This window comes from Protopterus annectens, chromosome 3.part1, assembly GCF_019279795.1.
Source record: "Protopterus annectens isolate FY-2018-M chromosome 3.part1, PAN1.0, whole genome shotgun sequence".
In the NCBI taxonomy this organism is placed as follows: Eukaryota; Metazoa; Chordata; order Ceratodontiformes; family Protopteridae; genus Protopterus; species Protopterus annectens.
In genome coordinates, this window is record NC_056732.1 from 867274991 (window position 1) to 867298328 (window position 23338).

The 23338-nt window shown below is 39.3% G+C and overlaps 1 protein-coding gene across 1 annotated transcript in view; it reads left to right on the plus strand.

Moving 5' to 3' along the window:
• LOC122798304 (cadherin-7-like) overlaps positions 1-23338 on the plus strand; it is a 1449445-nt gene that overhangs the window by 193492 nt on the left and 1232615 nt on the right. Inside the window, exon 2 of the mRNA XM_044067131.1 lies at positions 20704-21102. Within this exon, the coding sequence (XP_043923066.1) occupies positions 20866-21102 (237 nt within the window). The 5' untranslated portion in view covers positions 20704-20865. The remainder of the gene's footprint in view (positions 1-20703; positions 21103-23338) is intronic.

A 23338-nucleotide genomic window follows, 5' to 3' on the forward strand; every position in this document is an offset into this window, starting at 1 on the left:
CAGAACATGTGTAAAAGGTCAGCCGTTTGATCAATACAATATGCACATTTAGGTGAATTTTTGGAGTTGAATTTATGCAGACTGAGACGAGTGTAATAAGCATTGTTAAATATCATCAGCTGAGTAAATAATAACTTTTGAAGAGATATTGATTTTAAGGTTAGGTTAATTGCTTTTAATATTTTATTATCATCAATCAGTGATATTTTATCCTTCCAGTATTTTGATAAGAGTATTTGGTTTTTATATTTCACGTCTTTTACCAGATTATATGAAGATGTTATATATTTAGAGTCCTGCATAAGAGTTTGCCATAGATTTGAACAATTAGTTAAATCTTCTTCCTTAATTCTGAAATCACTAAAATAACTTATGGAAAGATCCTTTAATTGTCTCATTATAATTAAATAAGAGTTAGGAAGGCTCATCTCTTTTAACGTGTCATGTATTGAGATACCAAGATAAGGGTATAGATCAAGTACGGTTAAATCAACTATAAGTGGAAATTTTTTAAGATCTATCAATTGATTACCGATTTTCAAATTCGGATTCTTGTGAAAGGGTTGTAAAGTCATCATATATTGCAAGAGATTTAAAGATTTAAACAAGTTTTGTAACGATATTATATATAATCTAATATGATCCATCAAAGCATACAATTTGAAGGTATCTTTATTTAAAAAGGGTAATGCCTTAGAGTTAATACCCAACCTAACAGCATGTTTATAATTCAGAACCAACACTTAGGTGACCATTTACTACTGGATATGTCAAAGTTAACCACTCTTAAAATTCTATTAGAGTTTATTATTAAATAATATAATTTAAAATTAGGTAAGTCTAAACCTCCCTTATTTTTCGGAGTCATCAATTTGTCATAAGATATTCTAGTTTTTCTAGGCTCCCATACAAATCTAGCTAATTCCGTATGAATTTGTTTAAAGAATTTCTTAGAAATTGAGACTTGAGTAGCTCGAAAAATATATAATAATCTGGGGAGTACATTCATTTTAATGATTGAAACCTTTGCCATTGTTGGTAATTTCAGATTCACTGTGTTAAATTTTTATAAAATGGTCTCATTGTAATATGATCTTTCTATAATATTTATTTTTTCTCTTATCCTTTCTTCCTCTTATTTAAACTCTGCAATTAATCTCTGTATCACCTTTTCCTTCTTTATTGTCACACTGACTTATTCTAGTCCATACTGCTCTATCTTCTGAAAACTCAGCCATCTGTGCCACCTTGTTATTTCCTTCATGTCATTAGAATAACTTACACAATCAGTTTCATTCATAAAATTCCTCTTTTATATGTCCATTTGCTATTCTTTCCTTCTTTTAAATCTCTACATTTTATTAAATATACATCTTAATGTCTTGTGTTTTTTTTTCCCTTTTCTCTTCTTGGGTTACAGTTAAAATCTCTTACCATCACCAATGGCATATCTACTTACACCATTAATTTTTGATTTTCATCAAACTGTTTTCTTTCCATCATATCAGTACATGCATAAATCACTGTTAACTGTACACACTTTTGTCTCATTCTCACATCACATATCACTACCTTTCCTGGAACCATTATAGTTACAGTACATCTAGCATTTTTATTTCTTCATTTTTTGTAAGATCACTATTCCAGACAATATTTCATTCCCTGCCAATCAAACAATATAGCCCTCCATACTGTCTGTATTATTTTCCTTGTTTTTACTTTGCTACATCTGCTATCTAGCTAGTAAAAAGCTTCAACTTGTACTTTTTACACCATTACATGACCATCATACATGTTATGTAATTTCCAATGCTTTTCTTATTTAAGGCTAAAATTCCTATATCAACATTTTCTTTTTTTTTTTGTAAATGCTTTACTTCCAGGTTTTATTTTCTTTTTCTTAAGTATCCCACCAATTGATTGCATACTATGTTGTTCCTCTAATGATCTAATTTCTCTCTATTGTTCCTCTTCACTTTCTAAATTTGCAAACCTGTTCACTTCCTGTGCATTAATAACCTCACTTTTTAACTGTTCTTCCTTCTCTTCATACTTCTTCATTGATTAACATTTCTTCAGTATCCCTACTCCCCTACTACATGCCACTTTCTCTTTCAGAATCATATCTAACAATGTTTTCTACTGTTTGTCTTTCTTTTGAGCTTTTATCTTCAATAAATAAAAGAATAAATGCATCTACTTTTCAATTTATAATATGGAACAATCAAACCAGAAGTGTCCAAATTTTTTACATTTTCTAGAAAAAGGCTTACAGTTTTTGGATGTATTTCCCCTCTCCCCTCATTGACCACACCTGTGTTTGTTACAGACTCACACTAAATGATTTCCATTCCAACAGAAATAACATACTTTATGTTGACCCAAGTCATTAACAAATCCTCTCTTATCATTCACAGTTACTGTATTTAAAATATGTTGCATTTTCCCATCCTTAAAATCCATTGTTACCCAGAATACTCAATCACCAGTCCATGCATTTCTTTCATCACACACACACACACACATATATATATATATATATATATATATATATATATACATACATATATATATATTTTTTTTAATTTCATGTTCTTTGCTACATAGTGAAAGAAAAAAAAAATCTAACTCATATTCATCCATATCTGAAATCCTAGACTGCACATTGATTTTCTTTTTAGTTGTAGTCCCAAGCTCTGAAATGAATAGTCTTTCCATGGCACTTCTGCAATTCTTTATTCAATCTCAGTCATATTTTTTACCAGCAAGTTAAAGCCTCTAAATACTTCCAAATGCCCGTTCACAAAAAAAAAAAATTGACTCTAAAATGAATGAATACTCTAATATCTTGTTAAATGCTAGTGGCAAAATAATACTATCCACAATGCCATACCTGCTCAACTTGTCATCACTTTTCTTTTTATACTTACCACTGATTGTCTTCTGTGTGGCTGTTAAGAAATTGCAAATGTTTGTCTCCTATCTGTTCCTCCTTCAGTTCTTCCTCACTTTGGTGCATCTGTATAAATTCTTCTTTCTTCTACTAGAAAAATCTTATTGCAGAGGTAAACCCTGGAAACTGTGTACTCCACCATCTGAAAACACATCCATTGTTTCCCTTTCACTAACAGTTGTTTGTGTTTTCAGTCTCAGTTTCTTCTTATAACAACAGTCCCTGTTGCAGAGGTAAACACTGAACACTTGCTACTTCACCAGCCAAGAATACCTCCATTGTTTTCCTTTCACCAGCACTTGTTTGTGTTTCCATTATTTCAGTTTATTCTTCCTGCTATACTCTCTCAGCCATGTCATTACACCTAGCTTCTTCACCTTCCTTTGGCTCTGCTTGAGTCATCAAATTTAGCAGCACTTGAGTTTCCAATCCCCCATTTCCAGCTCTATAACAGTTATCTAATCTCTTCTCTTTCTCCTTCCTTCAGAAACTTTTCTCCTGCTCCTTTCTCCAGATCTGCTCCACTCTCCTCCATCATGAGATTCCCAGAACAGTACTATCAGTCCTACAGCACTACCTACTGCTCCAGGTAGTGCCTTGCTTCAATTCCTCTCCTCCAAAGAGTAGGGAATGTTCCCTAATGCCCTGGCCAAATTTCATCTAGTAGCATAAATACCACATCTCCCCTGAAAAGAGGCTACTAGCCTAGTGGGATTAACCTGGTCAACAAAGAGTAAATAAATAAACATAAAATTAAATTAGCTATGCAGCTGTTAAATTTTAACTGGAGATAAAACATTTCAAAGTTTCTGTTCTCTTAATGAAGGGAGAAACAGTGGCCCCTGCCTTTAAGATAGCAAAAACATTGTTTGGAAGTCTGCTTTGAACGGCCTCACATTATCAGGAACAGTTATAGTGTTGAACAGAAAGTCCAGTGGGCAGTCTGCATGGAATAAGTGAAATCAACGTATAAAGTTTCAGTAACACATTGAACTACAATGTCAGAGAACAGTGAACCCAGAGGGAGGGACAGCTGCAAAATATTTGTGTCAACTATTATTGCAAAAACAAATGGCACTTGTCACTGTTTTTAAACTGTGAATTACAATTGCTTGACAATTCAAGACACTGTAATGGAACAAAAGGAGCATTTATGATATGAGATATGTCTGAGTACTTGTGCCGACTACAGTTCTCTGTTTGAAGGGCATACTTTTTGTATTTGAAATTGAGGATGAAAACATGTATGTATATATTTTGGTGATTCAATTTAGTCATTACCCAAAACTGCTGCGAACAAAAATGTATATATACTCTGTTTACATTTGAATTAAGGGATAGTTAATCAGTACATCTACTGACTCACTACCCAATCTTTATTCCTCAAAATGTGTGACATGATGTGTAACCTGAAAAAAATGTGCAGTACATGATCAAGCCTAGAGTATGAGGTGGAAAGCAATAAAAAGGTGTGCATGTATTAAAATACATAAAACTTACATTAGAATCAAATATTACAAGCTTGCACAATAAAAAAGTCCACATTAACTATGTGTGTGTGTGTGTGTGTGTGTGTGTGTGTGTGTGTGTGTGTGTGTGTGTGTGTGTGTGTGTGCATAAATATATATATATATATATATATATATATATATATATATATATATATATATATATATATATATATATATATATATATATATATATATATATATATACATACACACATGTGGAAATATAGAATAAGACTGAAGAATAGTTTATGTATCAGACAGTAAATGCTGCCTTGTCATGTTTTATTCCTACTTAATCATTTTCAGGCAAAGCTATAAAGCAGCCAAAAGAAAGCAGCACAGTTGCCTTGCAAAAAGACAAATACATGCTCAGTCTTATACATTTGCCAGTGTAATCAGCTCTGCTATTGGCAAAATGTACAATACATTAATTTCTCTAATACCTACTGTGTCATAGCTTATATAGAATAAATATACATCATTTGCAGTATATTACTGATTTTTTTTTACTCTGTAAAACATACTTCATTAACAATAGACAAAGGTAAGTTTACCCAAAATATAATCATTCCAATTTTCATCACTTGCTGCCTCACACCTCACTATATAGCTGTCTCCAGTCTTTCCAATGACATGTTTGCTTCATTTGAGCTGAAATCTTTATGGTCCTGTCTTTCTACATGGGGTGAGAAGCAACCAGTAGGAGGGCTGCTATTAACCAAAATAATGTTAGAGTTTTATTTAGCCTGATTTTACCATTTCCTTGACCATTCACAGTATACATTTTGGCTTGGTTGAGCAGTGGGCATCTTGTGGGATCGTGATTCACTTCCAACTTTGAAGAAAAAAAGACAGACTGCTCACATCACTATAGAAAATTCCTCAGCTGACACTCTTGTCTCCACTGAGGAGTATGAATTGAGCATATTTTCCTGAGATGTGCCTCCATCCCACCCTGACAACCGCTACCCGCTACCCCAAAACAAAACACGTGCAACACATAGCTCACAAAGCCAGTGTGCCGAACAGTCACAGCCCTTAAGGCTAAACAACACACCTGATACACTTGTAATAGGTGACTCTATCGTCAGGCACACTGACGTCCCACTCACCAGGCTGAACAAGGAGAAGGTCACGATGAGCTGCCTGTCGGGCGCTAGGATCCGCCACATAACACAAGCACTCAGGTCACTCCAAGGCAAGTACAAATATGACTCAGTCATTGTCCATGCTGGTGTGAATGACCTGAGACGTACCTCCCTGGACTACATGAAAAGAGACATAGAGGAGCTCTCTGAGCATGTAGCCCAGGCCGGTATGACCCTGACCTTGAGTAGCATCTTACCCCCACCAAGAATGATGCCACAATATGAAGACAAGATGCTCAATTTCAAAAATTGGCTTAAGTGTTGGTGTCATTCAAAGGGGATCCAATGCCTGTCAGCCTGGGATGACATGCTCGACAAGCCACAATGCTTCGCTAGGGACGGCTTGCACCTGTCACCCCTGGGCTTTTGGATATTGGCAAAGGCTCTTGCTACCCCCATAGTGCCTTTTTTAGGCAAGGCTCAAAAGACAAACCCACCTCCATAGGTATCACAAGGGATAAGAAACTAAGAGTAATACTACTCAACGCCAGAAGTCTAAACCTCAAGATGCACGCACTCGAACCTCTCCTTAGCATGGAGAGCATCGATATCTGTGCAGTAACAGAAACCTGGTTCAAGGCTCCCGAGAGCACCCCAGCACTACCAGGTTATACCTCATACCATGCTTTTCGGCCCCAAAACTTGGACCGAACCACAAAAGGAGGGGGAGTATCAATATTCGTCAAAGATACCCACACCTCCAGGTTGGTGGCACAGCACGAAGCATCAGAGACTATCCATGTGCAACTAACTGTGGGTAAAACTGCCTTCCAGTTTATAGCCTGCTACAGACCACCCTCCCAAACACAGGAACCCCACTTGGCCTTCCTGAGAATACTGGAAAATATGAAGGTCTCTCCAAACACCATTATATTGGGCGACTTCAACTACCCAAACATAGTCTGGGAGCATTACTCTAGCTCCAACACCCTAGCCCAAAGGTTCCTAGAATTTATAAACTCAAATGCTATGGAACAACTTGTTACCACTCCCACAAGAGGGGAAACCATACTGGACCTGATCATCACCAACATGGGGACACTATGCTCCAGACCAGAAGTGTATCCCTCACTGGTAAGATCAGACCATAAACTAATCTCACTGGATATTCACATCCCGACCCCACCCCCTGCCCAGAAAACCACAGTGAAAAACTTCTCTAAAGCAAATTTCACACGCCTCAAAACCGAGGCAAAATCCTTCAAAGCCCCCGGGCTTGTGGAAAATACGGCCCAGACCGCAGAATCCTTTATAAACGCATTCTATGAACACCTTCAGGAATGCATGGATCATGCAATCCCAAATAAAACCAAGACCCAATCCTCCAAAGGCAGACGTCCTGTCTGGTGGACCCCAGCCATAAACAAACTATACAATAGAAGGAGGAAGCTACTACATGATAGAGCAAAATCCCAAAAAGGGAAGGCATCTCTGATCAGTATTAGCAAAAAACTACGGGCACTCATAAAATCGTCTAAGGCCAGCTTTGAGAGAAAAATTGTACAGGACACTAAGGATAATCACAAGGCTTTCTTTAGTTATGTTAGGAACCTGGGTGGGAATTCCCAGATATGCTCAGAATTAGTCCAAAATGACAAAAAATACACCAAGCCCACAGACATTGCCAACATCCTAGCTGACAGGTTCAGTGCAAACTTCTCCCCCCTCTTCCCACCAAAAGGGCAAATATCTATCCCAACAGAGTGCTGCCCCCCTGACATCTCAGATGCTCAGGTAAGAGCCGCCCTCTCCAAAGCAAAAAACACAGCATCAATGGGACCAGATGGTATCCCGGGCTGCGTCCTACATGAACTCCAAGAAGAGCTAAACCCAAACATAAAACTACTGTTCAATCTTAGCCTTACTACAGGATATGTACCCAAAGAGTGGCGTACAGCAACAGTGGTCCCTCTCCACAAAGGTGGTGCCTCAATGGATCCTGGAAACTATTGCCCCATAAGCCTGACTAGCTTGGTCTGCAAAGCTATGGAAAGGATCATCATGGACCTCATAAATAAAGATATTGGGGACCTACAGCCACTGGATCCTACCCAGTTTGGCTTTGTTAAGGGCAGATCCTGCCTCTTAAACCTGGTCAATTTCTTTGAAACAGTCACCAAGGCCATTGACGAGGGGAAGGTGGTCCACACAGCCAACCTGGACCTCGCAAAAGCCTTCGATACAATACCCCACTCGGGCATTATAGATAAGCTCACCAGCTTAAATATAAACCCCTATGTCACTAGATGGGTTGCAAACTGGCTCAAGGACAGAACCCACATGGTTAGAATTGCTGGAGCCATGTCAGGCTCCAAACCAGTTACAAGTGGCATCCCACAAGGCTCAGTCCTGGGACCTCTCTTGTTCGGTATATATTTCTCGGCAGTACAGGCCAACACGGAAGGACTGTGGCTGACCAAGTTCGCAGATGACTGCAAACTGGGCGCCATAATCAACTCTCCAGCCGACACAAGCATCCTCCAAAAGGGCCTCATAGAAACAGACAACTGGTGCCAGAGCCATGGCCTCAAGCTAAACGCCAAAAGTGTATAGTCATCCCTTTGGCAAAAACAAAGTGCCCACAAATTACCACATAGGTGGTAATCCATTAAGTACAGAAGAAGTCATTAGGGACCTGGGGACCCAAGTTGATAGCAATCTCTCATTTGACAACCACGTGGCCAAAGTGGTTAGAAAACATTTTATATAGCCCACCTAATCATGAAGGGATTCACATCTAGATCAGGGAGGTCATCGCCTCTTTACTCATCCCTCATCAGGCCCATAATTGAGTACAATGCCCCTTTTGGGATGTACCTTACCAGACACCTGCAGCAACTGGAAAGACCCCAAAAGTACCTCACCAAGAGGATCAAAGGGCTCAAACAGATGCCATATGCTGCCCAGTTAAAGAAACTCCAGCTCTACTCAGTGGCATACCGCCTGCTCAGAGGCGATCTGTGCCTGACGTATAAAGCCATGTCCAACCTGGAATTAATGGACATGCTGCACCTCAGAAAATCCAAATCCCATCGAGCTACACGCTCGAGACTTGAACCTCAGCACTGAAATAAATAGGACATGCTGGAGGGACAGATTCATAACCCAGAGGCTCCCTTCACTCTGGAATAAAATCCCAGTCCAGGTTAGGCAGAGTCCCACATTGACTCTGTTCAAGAGGAATCTTGATGAGTGGATGGGAGATCGTAGGTTTACCCCGGCTATCACTTCTGTGTCACTGTTAGACAGAGGCACAGTATACTAACCTCAAAAAAAGGCATAGCAAAATTAATTTAAAATGGGTGGCGAAAGCCAAACACACTCTGGCTAGGCTTATAAATGCCCTAGGGCAGATAGCCTAGTATGAACCTATGAACCTATGAACCTGTGACAGAAGTGACTAGATTCAGCTCCTTCACACTTCTCATATGAAGAGCTGGCTCCTCCAATTCTGTGACTAGAATCCTGGGTCATCTGGGTCATATTCAAGGAATCAATCCCTCTGTGCTGCAGAAATGATGTAAGGTCCTACAGTGTCACCTACTACCTGCAAAATTAATACAAGACAGTACTGGCAAATGGTGTATTACTAATTATTTTACTACTAATACATGTAGCTATTCTACTTTCATTTTTGACTATTGGACCGTTGGTCATCCTAGAATCTGTCTACTATATATCAGGGAAACTGTTTTGCTTGAGGTTGGAACTGCAGAAAGTTTAATGGCTGCATGAACATTCAGAGCTACATTTGAAAGGAGTGTTGTGCGTTTGTTTACCCACTGGCTTACGAAGTAGAATGTAATGATCATTTGCCTGTGTTGGTAACACAATTACAGTACTGTCTGCAGCAAAGATATATATTAAACCAATTTATATTTTCTATGATTTATTTTTTTTAACCAATTATAACAGCAGGTAATAATAAGAAGTCATTTCTCCTTTTAAAGCATTGTCTACTTTGTTTAGGACTATGTATCTGATCTGTATGTTTTGTTTGTAGCTGATTTTGTAATCCACCTAATGGTATGCATCACGTAGACAGTGTGCTTGGCTTACTAGGGTTTTAGCAAGCGCTACAAGAAAAGGCTGCGCAGATCATATGGATGGTCAATGAACATTTCCAATGCTGTAGACATTTCTTTGAGTTTGGAAAAAATGGTTAAACTTGTTTTTGTGATATTTTTGTAAGTAATATTAAAAAATCATCACAAATAACTTGTTAAGTGAAGATTCTTATATCAGAATCTTTCAGTACTAAGATTAATAAATTCTAATATTTTTAGAACAATCAGGGTGCCCCATCTAAGGCATATCATATTAAGATTAAATAGCTAACCATTTTATTATCCAGGATTATGTGCAGTTTAGGAAAATAATAGCAGAACACATGTTATGGCTCTACTATCAATATACAAGGGTTGGGAGGGTGGCCTAATGGTTAAGGTGCTTGCCTTATAAATACAAGGTGCAGGGTCTGAGTCTCACAAGGGATAATTGACCAGGCTTAAAATGGCTCACAAGGGCAGTTAGATTAGTACCAATCTATAAACCTATATTACCATTAGTCAGACAACTCAGCACCTAACAATTCCAACACATTCTTACCTTGTACTGTGGTGTGAGTTTGGATTTATTGGACTATAATTTATCAAAATTGTTTTGTCAGATAAGCAGTTCCCTAAAATTGACTACTGCTAATTAAACCATATTTTTGTGGTTTAGCAAGACATATGACAGTTTCTACTTGTTAGTTATGCAGCATAGAAAATGAAAGTCTGTACTATGTGAATGATCAAATGGCTAAAATTAAATACTCATCTCTTAGCTCATCAGAAAAAGACACATCACAATCACCTAGGCCTTAAGATAAGGTGGAAAAAGGAAAGAAAAATGTGGCCTGTATAAAGCAAAACCAGATGTTCTTCGTGTTTCACTGTTGCAGTCATCACCTGTGAGTTATCCCTGCTGTGGTAGCCCTCGGCCAGCCCACATACCAGAGTCAGTGTTTTTCTGCGTCGGCTGCTGTCGTTTGCTACCTGATGTCAGGTCATCAGTGCTATAAAAAAAGGCAGCCGATGCCATTACATCAGTCTTTCTTGCCGTGGAGACTGTAGCAGAAGCAGTTCGCAAGTGTGCTGGTCGGTTGCTACCAGAGGTTGAATTCCAGCTGAAAATGTCTAAAGTTAAGTACCCCCGTTGGGATCCTTTTTTCTTGCACTAACCGATGTCTGAAAAAGTTAACAATTGTCTCGCCTGTGGAAAGCAAATACCACACCGAGACTTCCATTCATACTGCATCACTTGTTTAGGACCAGACCACAATGTCCCCCATTGCCAGTTCTGTGCCCTCTTTAATGTGAGAACCATTTGTCGTAGAGCTTTTATTGTAGCCAGGTTTTTTCCTTCTGAAATGGCATTCATCAGCCAATTTTCTGTAGACTTTCCAAAAAAACATAAGGATAAAGATAGAGACTGACAACACAAGGCTAAGCCTTCGAACGACTCTACCGCTAAGCAGGTCATCAGTTCTCCAGAATGCAGGAAGGTGCCTTCACAGCCCCTGATGCCCAATTTGATACCTTTGCAGGCCTCTACTGAGACCCTTTCTGAGTCCGGTATGCCAAAGAAATCTTTTTTGTCTTCTGAGCCTGTGGTTGTCTCTGCCGTGGTTGGGTACGGAGCCGCGACACAGGCATTGGTTTCTTAGGAGGTTTTTTGCACTACCGAATCTAGACAAAAAATGAAGTCTTCTCCAACTACCATTTCTCTCAGACTGTTTGATACTCTTAGGCCTAGAGGCAAGGCCACTCCTAGGAAAACTACCTCTAGCCACCATTTTATCCCTGCTCCATCACCCAATGCTTAAAATGGCAGAGGATCATATCACCCTTATCAGGGGTAGTCAGGCCAGTCATTCTAAAAGTAAAAGAGAGCTTTCTCCTGAAATGCAAACAGAACAGGATTCTGAGAAGTCTTATTATTCAGAGTTTGAAGAGGAACAACAACCTCTGGCTGCTTATGAGGATTCAGATGCAGAGGAATCCATTCCCTCTGCCTCCCCACCAGAAGATATTTCCTTTGAGGAAACCCTTCACACCCTCAGGGAACATTGCCATTGGGAATCCCAGGACTTCCCTTAGTCTAAGAAAAGACTAAGAGAGTTTCTAGACCTGCCCCATCACAGACCCTTGGCCATCCCTCCAATCTTAGAGGTGGTTGATGATGTCTACCATGAATCCAGCTTAACTCCTGATGCCCTCCCACCTGCTCCCAGAAAAGCTGACAGGTATTACAGTGTACCAAATTCTCACAAACACCTGTACAGAAATCCTGCTGCAGACCCGGAGGTCATTACACAGGGAACAAAAGGAGCTAAGGCTAGTTCTGCAAAGAATCCTATTCCTTTTGACAAGGAATCCAGAGGTCTGGACAGATGGGGTAAAAAAGTATACACCTCTGCAACCTTAGCTATCAGAGCACTCAGCTGTCAGTTCCACATGTTAAAATATCAACAACACACTTTGGAACTATTAAAACAAAAGATTTCCACCTTTCCTGACTGTGCCAATTCAAAAGAGTTAGCAGATTTACTGCACTCTACTTGTCAAGTGGCTACACACTCATTACACTGTGGATATGATGCCCTAGAAGTCTCATGCAGGGCAGCAGTGTCACGATCTGTCATTAGTCTGCATGCATGGTTGAAGGAACAACCTCTCCCTGATCATGTCAAATCTAAATTACTTGATGCACCCTTGGATAAGGACCATTTCTTTGGAGGAAAAATACGATGAGGTGCTTAAAAAGATGAAAGACAAAGCAAAATCTATGCAAACAGTAAAAGACTTCCTTCAGGTGCAATGCAGAAATTTTCCTTGAAAACACTGGTCTTTTCCTGCACCTAGCAGACAGGGGCAAGGTAAGCCCCGCAGGGACAGACCACCAAGACTCCTATCCCTGGGAGAGCAGAGAACCAAACAGCGTACCACTTCCACTCCAAAAGCATGGAGTTCTAAGCCATCCCTTTATGGCAAAAACTCTCAATGACTCCATCTCCGCCTTCTGTCCTCTTTCCACTCACCAAAAACTAGGAAGAAGGCTTTCCATCTGCAAAGAAAATTGGCTTTCTGTAACCAAAGACCAATGGGTTTTAAAGATCATTTTTCAGGGATACAACTTCTCCTTCAACAAACTCCCAATTCCAAGAAGGTATCCAGACTTACCTCCAAATCAGTGGGCAGAGGCAATGAAACAAGTCCAAACTCTCATATCCCAAGGGGCAGTAGAACCTGTCCCCTCAGATCAAACAGCCAAAGGCTTTTATTCCTGACTATTCCTTGTTCCCAGAAAAGAGGACACATAGTGCCCCATCCTGGATCTGTCCATTCTGAACACCTTCCTGGTGGTCCCCAAATTCAAAATGCTAACTTTGCAGCAACTGCTGCCTATGCTGACAAAAAATCCCTGGTTAGTTACCCTGGATCTAAAAGATGCCTACCGCCACATCCCATAAGGTTATCCTGCCAGAATTTCCTTAACTTCAGAGAGGGCTCACAACACTTTCATTTCTCTGTGCTATGTTTGGCTTATCCTTCTTTCCCCTTCATGCTGCTGAGCATCTGCTGCTCTGTGTAAGCCCTAGTGGATTTTTCCCTGTTGTTTTCTCCTGGCCACAGTACAGGCAACACAGGTTTGAGGACCTTATCAGATACCCTGCAACTCTAACTATCGGTCCGGAAGCCACCATTTTAAGCTTAAAATAATACCACTGAACCCTAGTGGATTTTTTCCTGTGGTTTTCTTCTGGTCACAGTACAGGCAACACAGGTTTGAGGACCTTAACAGATACCCAGCAACTCTAACTATCACTCCGGAAGCCATTTTAAGCTTAAAATAATACCACTGAACCCTAGTGGATTTTTCCCTACGGTTTTCTCCTGGCCACAGTACAAGCAACACAGGTTTGATGACCTTAACAGATACCCTGCAACTCTAACTATCTGTCCAGAAGCCACCATTTTAAGCTTAAAATAATACCACTGAAGTATGTGTTCCAGTAAATAACTACTACATAAGCTAATCTTTTAATTAATGCTAGACTTTATAAGCACAACAAAATTTGACAGTGGTTTTTTTGCTAGTCGCCACGAAAAGCAGATGCCAGCAGCTCCTATCCTTTATCTTTAGTTACCCATTATCCTCATAATGTTTCTGTGTATATTCTCCTGGTCTATACTTTACCCTTCCCTGAATTAATTTCTAGCCTTACTCATAACTGCCTTTCCTAGTGCACCTGCCCTATTTTACTGTCTTCAGACTCTTACATATTAATGTTTTTTTGCCCTGCTTTTAGCTGCTAGTAATACCTCTCTCTCCCCCTCCAAAGCCCCTCTCTATTGTAGCTTATTTTAACCATACAGCACTGGGTTTACTTCAAGTAAATCTACTTGTGTAGCTTGAGGCCAGTGTCCTTTTGTAGGCTTACTTCTGCTCATATTTTATTTCTTTTTATTTTATTTCTGGTGACTATACCTTTATAAACTTTATATCCTTGTCTCTCAAGCTAGTCTTTCACTATCTTTTTCTGATTGTTTCTATGACTTCATCTTGACCAGGGTGCTAGCCCCCCTACATTCACCCTCACTATGCTCGGGCTCAGTTCACTCCCCTTTCCTACCCCCATTCTCACCCACCCCAATTACAATTACCTTTATACCTATCTAGCCCTCCCCTTCCTGTCCCACTAGCCACTACAATTCCACTTCCTGCCTATTGCCACAGCCACCTTACTAATCTATCAATCTTGTCAACACCACTTCCTTTATACCACTGTCTGTACCTACTCTATCTGACCATATTTTATTCCAACATGTATTATTTTCTAATATTTTCTACACTACTCTTTATTCACTCTGTCTCCACCTCTTACCACTCCAATCTCTCTGACTGACTCCTATGTTCACCAACGTGTCACTCATACAACATATATCCAACTACTTCATCTTTTACTATCTCCCCTAATCTCTTTACTACCTCTACCTCAAGTCTATATAAACTATCCATAATACAGGTTTTTAAACCTTCCCACAAAACTAAGTCAAAACTATACAAACTCCATCTAGCATCTACTACACACTCTCTCCTCACTAAAAACCTTCTTTGTTCTGGAGATATCCATCCCACTCCTGGCCCCTCTTCTCTCCCTAAAACTACCTCTACATTGCCCCATCTTACTCCTCTAACAGTCACCAACCTCAGTCACAACAATCATCTCCATCCAAATATTTAACAATTTACTCATTGAATATTCAGAGTCTAGCAAATAAAGTCACTGAGATGCACTCATGGATAGCTCTCAATACCCCTCACATCCTCTCCCTATCTGAAACCTGGCTCAAGCCACAAATCTCAAATAGTGAAATACTCCCACCAGGTTATAATATCTTCCGATCTGAGAGACCTGTAAAAAAAGGTGGTGGCGTGGCCATCCTCTACTCAAACAACCTTAACCTCTCACCATACCCTTCCCCAATTCCTGACTTCCTCCCAGCTGAAATCATCATCCTTAACTGCCATCTGAATCCTCACAAAAAAATTGCAATTGCCTCTACCTTCCTCCTGGTAACAATCTGACCATTTTTGAAAACATCATCTCCTGGTTCTCCCACAACATACCATATGAGACACTTATCCTTGGTGATGTCAACATTGATTGGTCCAAATTCACAACTGACTCCCCCTAACTCAGTATCCAGCTACATGGCTTCCACCAACTTATAACATCTCCCACTTGCTTCCATAAAAATTCCACTTCCAGCTCCATCATAGACTGGATCCTTACCAATTCCCCCCACCAATACCACAATCCCACCTCCTTACCTGACTCCCTCAGTGATCATCTCCCTACCACCATCTTAAGACACTACTCCCATATTCCTAAACCCCACCTTATCAAAGACTTTTGAAAACTATTGACTTTCAATTCATCCCAAATTAATTCCATTCTCCACAACATAGATTGGTCCATCCTAAAACACATCCCCCTAAATGATGCTGTAAGCACTTTCAATAGCATCTGCATGAATACTCTAAACTCCTTAGCTCCCTCTAGGAAGATCAGAGTAAAATCAAACCATGCTCCCTGGCTTTCCAAAGAGACTAGGTCCCTTATGAAACAAAGAGATTGTGCTTGGAAAACCTGGACTAAAATTAAACAATCACCTTTTCTTCAAAAATACAGGCAACTGAGGAAACTTGCAAAAAAATACAACTAATGACAAAAAGTTATACTATAACTCTGTTCAGCTTAACAACAAATCCAATTCTTGAAAATTTTGGTCAACTCTCAGCAACATCCTCTATCCTGGAAAGCCCTCTAATCCCTCCCCATACCCTAACTCTTCCTCTCAGGAAACAGCTACCCTCCTGAATAAACACTTTATCTCTTCCATCCAAAATCTGGTAACCTCTAAGCCAAACTCTACTTCGACACCCACCTCTCCAAGTCCCACCAACACAACTTTGTTTTCTTTTGAGTCAGTTCCCATTACTTACATCAAATCTCTACTACTCAAGCTAAAACCTTGCTCTCCTTCCACTGACAATCTATCTCCTACATTCCTCAGACTTGCTGCTGACTCAATTGCCTATCCTATATTTATACTAATTAATTGATCTATTCTGGAATCAACTGTCCCCTCCCTTTGGAAATCTTTCTTCACTATCCCTCTTCATAAAGGAGGAAACTCCACTGACCACTCAAACTACTGACCCATTGCCATTCTGTCCCCCCTCTCCAAGATATTAGAAAAATTTATTCACTCACAGCTTCTCAATCACCTTGTCACACAGCACTTACTTACCCCTACCAAACATGGATTTCGTCCTCACCACATCACCACCACTGCCCTTCTCTCCTTCACTCATATCATTGCAGAGGCCCTAGACAACAATAAACTGATTTCCTGTCTCTTCCTAGATCTCTCCAAAGCCTTCAACACTGTCTATCATCCTTTACTACTATCCAAACTCGCAAATCTCCACCTATCCCCCTCTGCACTTGCCTGGTTTAATAGTTACCTATCTGGCAGGGAACAATCTGTCAAATGGCTCTCATCCTCCTCACCTTTCCTTCCCATCTCCACCGGTGTTCCCCAAGGCTCTGTCTTTGGACCCCTTTTGTTTAACATCTTCACCAACGGTCTTTACACCTCATGCAAAGAATCCTCCCCTATTCAGTATGCCGATGACTCCACACATATCAATTTCAAATAACATTCCTGAACTACACTCCCTGATTTAACAGGCCCTACTATCCACTGAACAATGGCTCTCTCACAACCTATTGATCCTAAATCTCAAAAAGACCAAACTCCTACATTTCCTTCTCTGTTCTCTTTCTCATCACAAAACCTCCTTTTTTATTACATCTTCTAACAATAAAACTATCCAACCTGACACCCACAAAAAACTCCTAGGGGTCATTATCGATGACGAACTAAAGTTCAACCTACACATATTCCAATGTATAAAAAAAAAAAAACAGAAACTAGGCCTGCTATATCAGAACAAGAAATTCCTAACCCCTGAATCTAGACTTACCCTGGGCCAGGCACTCCTCCTTGCCTCCCTCTTATATGCTGCCCCAGTTCTTATCAATATCCAGGCCTCCACTCTAAACAAACTCCAACAGATTTATCATAAAATAGCCAGATTCATTACTAACTCCCCATACAACAATCACCACTGCATTTCTTTAAACTCTCTTCAAAGGCTTGAACTTCCCCGATTTCTGTTATCTTACCAATTTCATATGCTACACTCTATTCTTTATAAACCCTTCTTCTGTCCATCTCTATTTTCCTTAGTCTCCATCTACATCCCATCCCGGACCCTCCGTACTTCTAACCAACAATTACTTGATATCTACCACCCATAAAGGTCAGTAGGCAAACTATTCTACAAACACTCCCTTGCCCATGCTTGGAACAAACTTCCCCTTGACTTACATTCAATCTCCCACACCTCACATTTTAAAAATGAACTAAAAGCTTATATTCTCAATTCCAGAACCTGCCCTTGCCATGACCCTACCTAGTCTTCCTTCTCTTTATGTACCCTCAAAAGGACCATACTTAGTACCTCATTACATCTCTCTCTCCAATGTGTCTACTGTGCATTTGCATCATTTTATACAAACAAAAAAATGGTATTGTTGAGCTATTGAACTATATCAATGCAAAATTGTTACTTAGCTTCTTTTTAATGCAACTTTTACTTTATGCATGTAACCCAACATATGTGAATATTTTTGCTATAACTGCTATTATATCAATATTGTTTAAAATTGTACTTGTTTAAAATGTACTACTGGAGCTTTTCTCCTCGGGTCTCCACTGGAAATGGGCCTCAAGCTCAGTTGGACAAACCCGGTTAACAAATGTCAATAAATAAAATAAAATAAATAAATAATCTACTGCTCCCAGGGTGTTCAGCAAATGCTTAGCCCTGGCCATAGCATTTTGCAGACAGAAAAATATACAAATTTACCCTTATCTGGATGACTTCCTCATTCAGGCAGATTGCAAAGAAAAGCTCCACAATGACCTCCTCTTTGTCAAAACCCTCGTATCCTCCTTAGGGTACACCATCAATGAGAAGAAGTCAAGGCAAACACCCTCCAGGAAGATCATTTTCTTGGGAGCACTGCTGGACACAGCATCCCAAATAGCATTCCTATCCCCCAGAAAAGCAGAGATTCCTGCCTTTCTATTTTACACAGCTTCATCTGCAGTTTATAGGAATTCAGGAGCTACGTTGTCTGCAGCAGAGCTAGAGCTTGTAGTTTTTAGTTTTAGGAGATATTTTCTTATAGTTGAAGTAAGGACTGGTTTAAATGAGAAGTGAGCTTTCATGGAGTTTTGTTGGTGGGGGGGTTTGGTTTGGTGGTGTGGTTGTCTTTCATAAATGATACTACAACTTGAAGGAAGTCCTTGTTAAAGTTATTAGTGACTGTTGAAGTGTCTTCTGGGAAGGGAATTGGTTGTTGACTTTGGCCTGGATTTATTCGATTTTGGACTGATGACTAAATTTTTTTAGGATTATTTTGGTATGCCTGCTGTAGATTAAAGTAGTGTAGCTTTTTTATCAAACTTTACATTGTGTTTGGTTTTATGTCTTATCCATCTGTAGAGTAGAGTTTTTTCCCTGGGAATAGTAATTGTGCCATGTTTTCTAGGTCTTGTTTCTAAGCACCATTATTTGCCTACTGTTTTAGACAGCCATGATGTTGGATAAAGTTTAATTATTTTTCTACTGATAAGAGTGTGTTCATTCAGTATATTGGTAAATGTTTTGTTAGACTCAAGGGTGACTTCATCTAAGTGAAGATTTTTAACATATTCCAATTGTATTGTTTGAGAATAGAAATGAAACTGTTTACATTAAAATTGGATAGGTTATGCATATTCTTGTATGAGTAATGTTTTACTGGATTGATCTAAGTATTCTTGTAGGGATAGTTTGTTTATTTTTTATAGATATATCTATTGGGATTATTTAAAAATAGTCAATGGAGTTTTTAATTGTGTATAGTCCAGGAGTTTACTGAGTTCTAGCCATTGTAGCTGACAGAGGGGAATAAAGTGACAGGTTCTATGAGGGACGATAGTAGCAAATTTACAAATGTTATGGTATGTAGTTTATTGACAGAAGTTTTCTTATGATTGGTTAGAGTAGGGACTGAATATAGCAAACTAAGGAAGAGACTGGATTGGGCAATTTGGAGTCAGGTTTGAGAAGTTAGATACTGTTTTGTTTGGTATAACATGCCCAGTTGTTTTGTTTGTTTTGGTAATAGCATAACTGATGTGTTGGTTAAAAGTTAAATTTCTGTTTATGATGTCCCCTAGGTGTTTCATGCAATCAAATTCTTCAAGAGTGGTATTGCTGTTGGAGGCGATAATGAGAGGTTATTGATTGTGGATAGGTTCTTATCTGTGAGTATCATGAGTTTATTTTTTTCTTTTTTTGTTAGTATTGAAAATTAGTTTTGCATTATTTAACCAGTGTTCTATTTGAATGAAGAATCTTTTAGTTATGTCATGAAGTTTAAAGAAGGAATGGGCATGGGTGATGTCTGGAGTCTTCGGCATATTGTATGATTGAGCCACAGTCTATAGCTTTACTTAGGACATTTAAGAATATATTAAAGAGGAGCGGGCCAAGAATAAAACCTTGAGAGACTTCTAGGTTGCAGGGTAGGAAAAATAAAAGGATAAAGGAAAGAAAGACATTCATTCTGAAAATAGGTTTAAATGTTAAAATAGTTTAGTTAAACAGTGAAGGGAACTATATGGCCACATGCATGTCGCAGTTGCAACTTTGACAATAGTCAGTGTTTACCAGACTTCATTGACTGCCATGACAAACATACTTTGTGATTATAACTGCTTCTGATCTTTTTGCTGAGGACTGCATCTGCTTTCAGTTAAACTGTTAAAATTGTTTTATTTATGTATGACGTTTTTGTTCCCAGGTATGCAATGAAAACATACATTAACCAGTTTGCATTACTGCCAGTGAGACCTAATAGCCATATATTGGTACTAGGCTAGCAACCCTTGTGGGCCATTTTAAGCCTATTCAATTACCCCATGTTAGAATCAAACCCTGCACCTTGTCTTCATAAGGTAAGAATTTCAACCATTATGCACAATGTAAAGTGATCACAGAATATCCATCTGTTAATAAAGAAGATAGCAGATGTGATGTCATTAACATTGTAACTGAACTGAAGTGAGGACATTGGCATGCATATATTTTAAGAGCCTCCTTCCTAAAAACATTAATTCCTAGGCAGAGATATTAAACATTGACTAGTAGGGTCCTAAGCCAGAAATGTGTAGTAGCATGTATTGCTGTTCTGTGTGACTATTTAAGAAAGGAGTGTGTTTATTTTTTCTGTTCTAAAGATCAATGCATTATCTTCTTTCTTTCTTACTAAAAACTAGTTATGTACTTTTCAAATATACAGAATTACAACTTCAACTAAACTTTGCTAACAAATTGTGATATTTTCCTTTTGCAGAAATTTGAAACGTCATCATATGAGGATAATTGATTCCAGGTAGAAAGTACACGATCTGATGAAAGCAAGACTTAAGAAATTTTGAACTCGTGATTCTGAAAGTATACGTCAACATTCTGCACTGATAACATTGTGCATAACATTTCCCCCAAAGAACACAACATGATATTTGCAGGATTGCTGACTCTTCTTTTTGTATGGGGAAGAATGCATATTTCTTCCTCCACTACATATGAAGCTGATAATCACTTCCTGTACAAAAGTCATCACTGGACAAATACACATATTGAAAATTTACATCGGGAGAAACGCAGCTCTATATGGAATGAATTTTATGTTCCAGAAGAAGTTACAGGGAGAGCCGTTTATGTTGGCCAAGTTACCTTAATAAATAGTACAGTGAGTACTGATTTATTTATATTGCTAAAGTGAAATAAATAAACAATGAATTTCATATGCAAAGATTGCAACATATTTTATGAAAGACCTGCAGTCATATTTTAATGAGATGTAATTTTTACAGTAGTCTAAGTCAGAATATAAGGGCTAACTATGAGTCAGAAGAAAAAAAGGCACAGCAAGGATAATTTGTGAGGTTATGTCAATTGCAGTGTGATTATGAAGTACATAATGTTTAAACATACCCCCGGATTTACTAATCTTCCTTGCAGGACTAGCTTAGTCCTGCATGGAAGTGGCCATTTAGGAGCAGGATGGCAGCACACCATGCATATTAATGAGGCGCGCTGCCTGAGCTCCTAATCTTACACGTACCATGTAAGAGTGCAGGGGGCATGTCTGAGAGCAGAGCTCTCAGAATATACATGCCCCTGCAATGAAGAACAGCAGAAAGGGCTAAGAAATGAGCGAGACCACTCATAGATGTTCGCATATCCCCACAAACATTCCCCATGGTGTATAACAGCAAGTAAATACAAAAAAAATGAACAAACCTTTTTTTATTTTTTTAAAAATACGATTAAAACTAACCGTAGGTGCGTGGGTGTGCCCATCACTTAGCTATGGTTAATACAGTTTAAATGGCTGAAGAGAATAACAAGGAAAATATATGCAAATGACACAGCATAGCAATAGTGTAGTGGGTAGAGCATTTGCCTTACAAGCAAGCATTCCTGGTTTGAGTCTCACTACAGCACTTTCCATGGCAAAGCACATTATGACCAATATTTTTGTTGCATAACCCACTAAATAACATATTTATGAACTGGAATACTGCAGTAAATGGGTATGTGAGGTGTCAGTATCATAATGAATAAAGCACTAGTAAGCAGGTTTAAGCACCAGTAAGCATATTTAAGCACTAGTAAGTGAGTTTAAGCCTGTTTTTGCAGGGGTAAGTGATGCACACACAGGTTAAGCAATTTTGAAGCTCTCTCTCTGTAAGCATATGTAACCGAAGGTTAGCACTGCTTACCCTCATGCAAACCCACTTACAAATGCTCAAAAGTGCCTTAATCACTCTGTATCCAACGGCCCTTCTTCTGCCCATCAACAAAATCAGCCTTGCAGGCATTGAACCCAGGACCCTATCTACTAGAGTCACAGTAATTAACCACCAAGCCATCAGAACAGTACAGAATAATGAGGTATCAGCAAACAAGTCTTCACTATAGTAAAATCAAACTGAACCTGTGAAAGGAATCAGTATAGAGACAAATGTTCCATAACCCACTACATAAAATAAATATATGAACTGGAGTATAGCAGTAAGCCCAGACGTTGGGTGTAATTGTAATAGAGTGTTGAAGTCTCCAATAAAACACAAGGACTCCATACAGTGTATGTACACATGAATCATGGATACCAGGCATACATATATGATGTAATGAATAATAAATCAATGCCAAAAAGGAAATATAATGCAAAGTCAAGTGTAAGCAATGCTAAACATTGCACAGGCCAACTTAGGAGGTGTAAGCAATGTGTAGACCAGCTAACTCAATGTGCACAGTGTTATATCCCTTTAAACAATGCCAACCTTAGGTAAGCGGGTTTGCCCATAGCTTAGCCTTTTCTAAACAGGCCAATTGTGGAAAAAGTGCGGGAAATCGGTCCTATTAAACCCAAGAGGTGGGAATACATCTCATAACTGGTTGTAGCTTCCTTGCAGGCACTATGTCAGGAAGGGGAGAGGGTGTACACTTTTGGGCGCAGCGCTGGTTCATCCAGTAGAGTCATAGCAGGACTCCTTGTCAAAGACCATGAACAGAGACTGCTACAGGGCCAGTACCAGGGCTCCTAATATAAGGCAGATGCCTGGGACCATCTCGCCCATGACCTCACCAGTCCCACTGGCATACCCCAAACTGGTGAGCAGGTCAGGCATCACTATGCCGACCTGAAGCGGTGTAAGGGGGACCTCTTGGAGCAGTGGATCCAAGAGGCTAGAAAGGCAGGGGATGTCCCAGCTGTGTGTATCACCCCACTATGTGTGTCATAATTGCCAGCTCATGTATATTATGGATAGGTATGGCTAAATATTCCTCTTATGTCCTCCACAGCTGCAGTCGAGTGGGCCATGAACCAGGAGGCCCATGGCAGTTGCCTGGAGAGGTTGCAACACGAGGCATGTCAGTAATACTTTTGCATGTACTGTCATAGGAAATAAATCTAA